The 10,022-nt window shown below is 31.8% G+C and overlaps 1 protein-coding gene across 1 annotated transcript; it reads right to left on the bottom strand.

The window, feature by feature from the left end:
• Positions 1 to 2,975: 2,975 nt before the first annotated feature.
• Positions 2,976 to 5,147, bottom strand: LOC107820639 (S-type anion channel SLAH4-like). The gene is made up of 2 exons (XM_016646991.2): positions 4,246 to 5,147; positions 2,976 to 3,446 (listed from the first exon to the last, which is right to left on the bottom strand). Exons 1-2 carry the CDS (start codon positions 5,104 to 5,106, stop codon positions 3,162 to 3,164), a joined length of 1,146 nt encoding a protein of 381 aa, XP_016502477.1. The 5' UTR covers positions 5,107 to 5,147; the 3' UTR covers positions 2,976 to 3,161.
• Between the last annotated feature and the right edge of the window lie 4,875 nt (positions 5,148 to 10,022).

Below are 10,022 nucleotides of genomic sequence, written 5' to 3'. Positions count from 1 at the left end.
CATTATGGAGATGTAGAGAGATTCAAGAGTTTTCAAGTTCTGAAAAAATCTCTTACCATGTTCTCTTTCTAGTTTGATAAATTTCTTCTATGTAGCGTTTGTTGAATATATTACTTGTACCTAAATTGTTTTTCGGGGTATTTCAATCCTTGGCTTTGTTTGTCAAAGGTGACTAGCTGCATATTAAACACAATACCTTGCTTTGTTAGGGAAAACAAACACTACAGAATACACGACAAATGTAGAAGTGCTGTGTCGATAGTCTTCCTTTTGGATACTGTACACAAATGCTGTGCGCAAATGGCTAATTAATAAATTGTCCACTTTATTGGGTTCTCTTAGACAGTAGATTGTAGTGTTCCTGTTTGACTATGTATTCTTTTAACTTCCTCTCGTAGTTGCCATGGTATTTTTTCGAAATGATTTCCTTTGAAAAAAACTACTCAAGATTTTGGAAAGACATAAGTTCGATTAGGTTAAGTGTACTAATGTCCTTCCATTTACTTTTATGAGAATATGCAGTGGATATTCTTGACCCCAGCTCATTGATGAGCAACTTTCACCTTAGACATATAAAGTTCAAATTTTAAAAAGTAATAAAATGGTTATAGTTTTCAGCTCAGAGTCACAGAGCAAATGATTCGATTGAAAGTGGTGAAAAAGGTATGGTATTCTAAGAATACCCATCGTTATACTATTGGGTTATTTATACCTTACAGTCATACTTTGGGTTCAAATATACCCCTCATTTAAACGGAGGGACACGTGTCATCGTCTTGTTGGTCAATTCTAAATATCTCCTAATTAATTAAAAAGACACATTAATCATACCCGAAAAATAATTTTTTTTTTTGTAAAAACTGAAAAAAACTAATTTTTTTTTTTCCTAAAAACTGAAAAAAACAAAAAAAAAATAAAAAATTCCAGTTTTTACAAAAAAACTGCTTTAAAAACTGAAAAATATTTTCTAAAACAATATATTTGTAAAAACTGAAAACAAAAAACTGAAAAATAATTTTCTAAAGAAATTAAAAACTGAAATATTTTTAACTAAAAACTGAAAAGAAAGAAAATATTTATTTTTTCAGTTTTTACAAAAACATTGCTTTAGAACATTGCTTTTTAAATTTTTTTTCAGTTTTTACAAAAATATTGTTTTAGAAAATATTTTTCAGCTTTTTTTAAAGCAGTTTTTTTTGTAAAAACTGAAAAAGAAATATTTTCGTTTTTTTTCAGTTTTTAGTAAAAACAATCAGTTTTTTTCAGTTTTTACAAAAAATAATTGCCTTAAAAAATTGATTTTCAGCTCTTTTTTTTAGTTTTTACAAAAATATTGTTTTATAAAATATTTTTCAGTTTTTTCTAAAGCAGTTTTTTTGTAAAAACTGAAAAAAAAATTGTTTTTTTTTCAGTTTTTAGTAAAAATAATTTCAGTTTTTTTTATTTTTACAAAAAATAATTGCTTAAAATAATTATTTTTCGGGTATGGGTAATGAGTCTTTTCAATTAATTAGAAGATATTTAGAATTGACCAACAGGATTATGACACATGTCTCTCCATTTAAATGAGGGGTATATTTGAACTCAAAGTATGACTGCAGGGGTTTAGATAACCCAATAATATAATAAGAGATATTTTTAGATCATTTTCGAAAGTAGAGAGGTTATATGTGCCTTTTGACGAATTTAGATCGGTACCATCAATGGGAATGCAAGTAAGCAAATATTGGCCGCATCGTTCGCTTTCACTGTGCGCGTGTGCGCGCTTTTCCTTTTTCTTCTTTTGGTGCCTGCTAATTTGCTAGCAACCAAATGAGAAAAACAAAATAGAGCAATAAAGACAATCTACTTTAACAAATGGTCGGTTGAGTCCAAATGTGAGGTGTTTGGATTGAATTTTAAGTTAGATCATATCAGTTTTTAAGCTCCTTTAGCTTCTTTTTTTTTTAGGTGTTTGGTAAAGTTAAAAAATATTTCAAATAAGTTAAAAATTATTTAAAACAAGCCAAAAGTAATAAGGTGGGCAACCCAACTTATTGCTTTTTGACTTAAAAATTATTTTTGCTGAAAAATTATATTTTTTAAACCAATCCAAACGGGCCCTATATCTTAAATCTAGATTTATACTTTATTCGGTCCACTTTAATGATTTTGTTGTGGTTCATAAATCTAGATTTAAGATATAGAGCCCAAAAAAACAAAAAAGTTTGGCAAAAGAGGCTATAAGATGGATCGATTTGAGCAAAAAGAAGGGTTTTGTTATTGGATTTTGCTGATGTAATGGAGTTATTCGGAAACTACTGTGATTTGGGCCCGTAAAATTAAGAAATATTTTTAGAAATTTTTATATAAATAGCTGGTCATATTAATTATTTACTTTTTCTAGTCATATACATAGATTATATATTGATTATACATAATTATACACATGTAATATATAAATTATGCATATATTATACCTTCACCGACTATTTTTAGTTTAAGTAATATGGTGAGCGGGTATTTGGGTTAATTCTTCATATTTTTATTTTATTTTTATAATATAAAATTAAGAAATATTTGATTGGATTTTTGTGGATTTGGTCGCTGTTGAGCGTTAGTGGTGGACAGAGAGGTGGTGTACTGTTCTCCACATTCTTTCTTGGGATTTGTTGTTTCTATTTTTATGTTGTTTAAATGGTTTCATTAAATATTTATTTTTCCTTAGCTTCGAGTGTACTCAAATTTATACATTTCTTTCAATTGAGGGTTAAGTATACTCAGTTGAATAACACAAGAATCAAAACCAAAATAAAATATTTCTTCCATAGTTTGACTAGGCAAGAAATTAAAGAAACAAAGATAGACTTTCGAAACTTACAATTTTAAATAATTTATAATATTTTTTTTGAAACAATATAAATTAAAAATTTAAAAAATTTCTAAATACAGTTTTATCATTCCAATTTATCCACACAAGGAAAAATGAAGTCGACTAGAAGTGGTATAAAATTGTTTTGGCATTTCCATCTTTGATCAGAAATACGTACAAAGTCATTAAATGCCTAACTAGCACTACTATTCCTTTACTCATATGTTACATACGTGTTGGTTCTAAGAATTCGAACAACTATTACTACTAATCTACTATACTAATTAAGAAAGTGCAAAAATAATTACAATTATACTATTGATAACCGTTGAATATTGTTAGGACAGAGCACTGCACCATCACCTTCGCCAGGTAAAAATGAATTGGAATTAAATGCAGTGAAAATCATCAAAACAAGTAATACTATCACTGATAATCCAGAAAGAAGCAGCATTAAAATGTGGGATGCAGTGTTCTTCATTTCTTGAGCATACTTAGTTGATGCCATTGCCATCACTGTTATAGGGAAAGAATATGCCCACCACGATACATTGAATTTCCTCATTGATCTCTTAAATAAGGCTGGTCTTGAAACCTGTTTTTTTCAACAAATTAGTAAACAGTTTTAGTCATATTCATAAATTTTCAAGTAGAATATATATTTCTAGATAAGACAACTAAATCTGTGTTGCCTTAGGTTGACAAAAGAACACATGTGTATTTAAGCTGACGCTGACGGGCATGACTTGAATGGTTGGTAGCCAACAACATCATTTCGTACAACGGAAATGACAACTACGAAATCTTAAAAATGCAAAAGCCAACTCGAATACTTCTACGTCAATTTATATTTTAGCCGTCACCTTCAGTCTCTTTTTCTTTATGTTCACTTTTCTTCTTTCAAAGAACAAAGACCAAAGAAATAGATATAAAGAAGGAAGAAACCAATGCTCTTGTTACATTCCTTCCTTCTAGTTTGTTCCGAAAAAAAGATGTTTTATATTTATGATTGAACATTCGTTTTAACTTTAATTTTTTTTTGTTTTACCCTGAATGATTACTCGTACTTCTATGTGTATTTTTTGATATGTATCAGAAGTGTTCCGTTCTTTCTTAATTAAGTTGTATGCCTAGTCTCATACTAGTGTGACACTAAAAAAAAAGCAGCCCGGTGTACTAAGGTCCGGGGAAGAGTCGAACCACAAGGATATATCGTACGCAGCCTTACCCTGCATTTTTTACAAGATGTTATTTCTACGGCTCAAACTCGTGACCTCCTGGTCACGTGGCAGCAACTTTACCGGTTATGCCAAGGCTCCCCTCCTGATACTAGTCTAACACTGTTATGTTAAAATCTAACAAATGGATTATCATGTTTAATTTAAAATGCTCACCAGGGAAAAGAAGAGGAAGAGGGAAAGGAAGAATAGCATCTTGGATGAAGAGTCAAACTTTCCATAAATAGAGTCCCATGCCAAGCTAGCCATGCTTGGAGTTGCTAAAAACAAGAAGAAAACTGGCCTAAGCATTGCTGGAAGAGAGCTACTTCCTGGTAACCTCTGATAAAGTGTAACAAAAAGCACTAAATAATGTGATATTCCAATTGCAAACAAGAATAATGCACACTCATTCCATCCCATTTCAGCAGCTGCCCTTGCTCCTACTAAATTCCCAATAACTGATAATTGGCTAGTCGGATTCGCTACTCCTGATAAGAAGCGCTTCCCTTTTGTGATCCATTGTCCATATATCTTGATATCAAGTGCAACTATAGGTACAACAAAGATCCACCAAAGTACAAGAAAATAAATCTCTTTAGGCTTGAAAAATGGTGTGGCTTGAAGCAAAACAAGACAAGAAATCCAAGGAGCGAAAAGGTAGTTCACTCCAACATGATGTAAGAATTCACTTTTAACCATGTCAAAGTGAAAGAGAAGACGAAGTAGGTATAGAAAAGAAAGTGATATTAATGAGAATAAGGCTAAAGACCATAGAAGAATAAAGGCTGTAGATGGAAGCATACGAAAAATACTTCTAAACTTATGGATATCATCCGATGGCTCACTTAGTGTTTTCCATAATAATGCTTGGCTGCATAAAGAAAGGCTTATTCTAAAATAACCAGCATGAAATCTACTTAATATTGATAAAAATTGGTTCTTATGTGTTACAAAAAGGTTACTACTACAATTTTTCTGTGTTGAGCACAGAGTACTAGCATTTCTTGCTTCAGCCTCTTTGCTTTGCATTTCCATGGGAAAATTTGATGACTAATATTATGTCGATGGTTCTATCGGTGAAATGGGGTATAAATAGGAAAATTTTGGCAGATGAGAATTCGAAAAAAGTACGTACGTACTTTCTTTGAAGCAACATAGGTAGGAGAAAAGTCGGCTGACTTAGGCTAACCATTGTGGACTACTTGACGTGGGTTGTGGTTCCAGTTGTTCTCGAGCCCTTTACAGCTATAGTTTGTGTGTATGGGGACCCCATTTTATCTAGCTAAAATCTCTTACTCATATAGTAGGTATCACTCTAAAACACATTATTCACAATTTAAACATTATGAGTGGTAGTTCGAGATTCTACACGACTTATTTAATTTATTGAGTTTAAATCTATTATTTATACTTATTTATTAAATTTTTTTAGTATATAAACATAATACCATATAAAAAATATTGGATTAAGATGAACACCTAAGTTATCATTCGATCAAACTCCTGCTGTAAAAGAAGAAACACCGGAAATTAAGATATAAATCTCCTTTTTGTTTTTTCCACTTTTGTGTGTAGTGGATGATGATAATCCTTGATCCACTTTTGGTAATTAGGATAGGTAGGAACGTCGTCCTAGTAATCTTGCCAGTACCCCAAAAGGCAAAAAATTCAAAATAAAAGAAAAAAGCACGGAAAAATAGGCCTCTTAATTTCTTTATAAATAAACCTTTGTATTACTGTGAATTTCGAAATGTTAAGGTTTGATTGTTTTGAAGGAAGAGGGACGGATAAAAGGAATCAATAAAAAGTATGCTGTAATCAAAATGATCAATACGCACTATCTAGCGCATGGTTCCGCTTTCTCTTCCTTCTATAATTCGCCCATTAACTTCCTCTATCAGTGGTGAAAACACTCTTTTGTAAGTTCGTAAACGATTTTTTTATATATGTTTGTAAATGTTATTTAAAGAAAAAAATAATATGTATATTTACAATATGTTTACATCACATTAAAAAATTATTGAATTATGATAATAAACAGAGGCGGCCCTCCCCCAAAGCAGGTAAAACAATTGTTTTAGGTCCTACATTTGTGGGGGCCACTTTTTTGTTACACCTAATTATGCTATATATAGTTTTAAAAAATGTTATGTCAAGTGAAAAATTTTGATTTCTCTTTTTAACAAATATAGAAAAGAATGATTTGCAACTGCTATGTTTTATGCCAAGGAAATTGCATTTGAAATGAATATCAAACCCAACTTTCATAAGAAACGTGTGATATATGGGAAGAAACAATTTGATGAGAATATTGATAATAAAATCTCAAAATCTCTCGAAGAGTCCTTTTAGAGTTGTTTACTTTTTACGAAAAATATCCAAATATGCCCTTGTACTATACGAAATTGAGCACATTTGCCCTTCGTTAATACTTTAGCTCAAATATGCCCTTACCGTCACATAGTTGATCCATATATGCCCTTAGAGTTACACAGTTGGCCCATATATATCGTTTTCGAAACGGAATCCACCCAAACTAATTAGCTCTTTCGTTAATTGTATTAAAGTGTATTACAAACACTATTTTCTTTTTATTAGTACTTTTTTTCCTTACCTTTCTCTTTTCTTTCTTCTTTTTTATTTTCTTCTCTTTTTTTTCCTTTTTCTTTCTCCCTTATCCGATTTCCTCCATTACTGATGTGTTCTCTATTTTCGTTACCAATTTCACTTGACAAAACTCATGAATTCCAATTACTAAGAAAATTCTCCCATAAGAATATTTTTATAGATCATATGTTTGTCAATTTTTTAATTTTTACTGAACATATATTTAGTTCTAAAAAATTTAACAAAGTAAGATTGAAATAATATTTATGTAACAAAAAACCCAAAAAATCTAACAAAACCGAACAATCCAAACCGATATAATTGGTTTGGTTTGGTTTTGATAAAAACCGAACCAACCCGTTCCATGTACACCCCTAATTTACATAGTTAATAAAAAAAATAGAAAATATCCAGCTGAAAAAAGACTAGCAATTCAAATTTATAACACTACAACTTGAACTCTAGGCTTTTAATCATTAAATTATATTTCTGAAAATAATTTAAATATTTTAGTCTTTTGAGTATTGTTAAAGGTTGAGATGTTTTTATTATTTTAAAGTTTAAACTATAATTGTTGGAATAATTTAATTTCGTTTATTTAGAGGGCCAGTGAAATTGGAACTTGATTACCTTATGGGAGAATTTTCTTAGTAATTTGAATTCATGAGTTTTGTCGAGTGAAATTGGTGACGAAAATAGAGAAGACATCAGTAATGGAGGAAACGGATAAGGGAGAAAGAAAAAGGAAAAAAAGAGAAGAAAAGAAAAAAGAAGAAAGAAAAGAGAAAGGTAAAGAGAAAAGTACTAATAAAAAGAAAATAGTGTTTGTAATACACTTCAATACAATTAACGAAAGAGCTAATTAATTTGGTTTATCTGGACAGTTAGAAAATAGAAGAACGTGAACATTGCTAATTGCCTATATTGCTTATAGAATAATGTTAATAACTCATGTTACCATTCGCGAAAAGAAGTATTTCAAAATTAAAATTGATAAATCTTACCTAAGATCAACAATATCTCAAGAGAGATTAAATAGATTAGTTATATTGTCAATTGAGAACGACTTATTAGGAAAAAACTGATTATAAGAAAATTATTAGCAACTTTACTTCTAAAAAAGGTAGACAAATAAACTTCAAATAAAAAATTTCTTTAAAAAAAAAAGTTAAGGCCCTCGTAAAGTTTGGCTTTAGGGCACAAAATTCGTCAGGCCGCCCATGATATAATATGATATAATAGATGGACAATACTTGTGCAAAGTCTTTCTTATATCACGGTCCATAATAACAATTGGATGAGATTATATCATCGTCTCGTTAGAAAGCAGCAAAATCATGAGAGCTAGTTGCTAATGAGGCCTAAAGAAAATAAACACAACACAAAATTTCCAACTTCAATTACACTGGGAGGCAATATATATAATTGACTTATTTTGAAAATAGCCAATCTACGTTGCGACGGTGTTAAAGCATTTCACTTTCATTCAACCATCTTTTTAAAGCTAGTACGTTTCGAATCTGTTCAACCATCTTTTTCACTTTCATTCAACCATGAGCTGTCTAATGAGTCAATGCCTCACTGGCTCACTCTCATTAAAAATGGTATTGTAGTTTATAACAAATATTCTCTAGAATATCATTGTGTGATATATTAATTGTGCTAAAGATATTTCAATAATCTGTTTTGCTAAGTAAGTTTAATAGATTGGGAGATGGAGAATATAGATAGATAGTCTAATAGACTTCATAACATTGTCAAATAAATGCACTAATTCCCACTAAAAGATATTCTTTTCTCCGTTTTCTTCCAGGTTCTTTGATATAGTACTAATACCTAAGTGTAAGTAAAGCATTTCTTACTCCATGAAAAATGATTCAGAGAGGATCGAATTCAACTTCACAACATTTTGGCATAATTTAATTATACTTGGAGGAAACGAGCTATAAGGACCTGCTAATGATTCTGATACTTAACATTGCTCTAATTAAGGACAGGCTAAAATTATTCTAATCTTTAAAATTGCTCTTGTCTCTTTAATATCGTTAAGATAGAAGCTGTTATTTTGGATTAGTCCAGAATAAGTTCTTTAGACTCGTATTCCGTTTGTAACATGCACGTTGGCATTTGCTTTGACGGGTAGGACTCGGAATATTGTGAAACACAGGGAGTATCCACGTCCTACTATATATATGCTTTCCAGAGCCAACTATACGCACTGAATTTTGACCGTATATTTCTTAAGTTGATATTGATTTGACATGAAAGTTCCAACTTGTAGGTATTTTTCATATATTGTTAAAATTCAATTTTTTGACATGCTTTTTACCCTTAAAATTGGATAACAATTAAACTTATAATATAGTTCTAAAGACACGTGATTTCACTTAATACCAATTGATGAATATGAAGATTAATAACAGAAATGAACTATAAAATAAAGCAAATCAGTGTTAGAATGGAACTCAGCCCCCGAGTTTGAATACCCTCGAACTGGTTGATGTAAGAATAATTAAAAAATAACAAGCTGATGAACAATAGTATAAACGAGAAAGAGAATTATATTGCTTTGATATCTGTGAACAATATGTGCTATAGATGATTAGAATCCCCCTTTAAATAGTAGAGGAATTCCACTTATGGTATAATTCTAATTACAGAAGAAAATCCCATGATTAGCTAATTAACCGTTTCTGATTTGATCCGTTCCGAGATTTACGCCATGATCCTCGACCAGTCGCGGATATCTCGCCTTTCTGCTATTGTGCTATCTTCGATCTTGCTCGATGTCTGTCTCATTTGGTTTCGATCGCTACTAGCCTCGATCTCGACAGGTACCTCGATTCTGAACTCGGTTCTTTATCCTCGTGATTCAATTTGTTCCGTTATGAGGCCATCCTTTGATGCAACCTCCCGGTCTCGGTCAAATAGTAAAATCAGGTGGGCCCGGTTTTAACCGTATACAAATAGTCCCCTCATTTTTTGGAGTAAAATGACAAGAAACGAATTGAGCTTTCGATTTTCTACCTCGACCTGTCATGACGTCATCCTCGTGACGTAAGCGAAGGGATTGACCGAAACGTCCCGTCGGTACAGTTCCCCAAGTCATTAGTGAGTGTCAGTTGGTGGTTGAGGAGATTCCGCCTCGAGCCGAGAGGGTCTTAGAAAAGGACTCGGGCAAAGTCCACGAGTCATCAAAGATCGAAGATGCTTCCCGCCGAGATGAGCAAAAGGCGGGTATGTCTGAAGGGGCCGGCTCCGAGGCCCTTCGCAGCGAGGAGAACACCCCAAGTGGCTCACTTGGGGCAATAGATATTTGAGACTCGCCGATTCTCCCTGCGTTT

This window comes from Nicotiana tabacum, chromosome 2 (assembly GCF_000715075.1).
Source record: "Nicotiana tabacum cultivar K326 chromosome 2, ASM71507v2, whole genome shotgun sequence".
NCBI lineage: Eukaryota > Viridiplantae > Streptophyta > Magnoliopsida > Solanales > Solanaceae > Nicotiana > Nicotiana tabacum.
The sequence above is the reverse complement of the archived record's forward strand: the minus strand, read 5'-3'. Positions and strand labels throughout refer to the sequence as shown.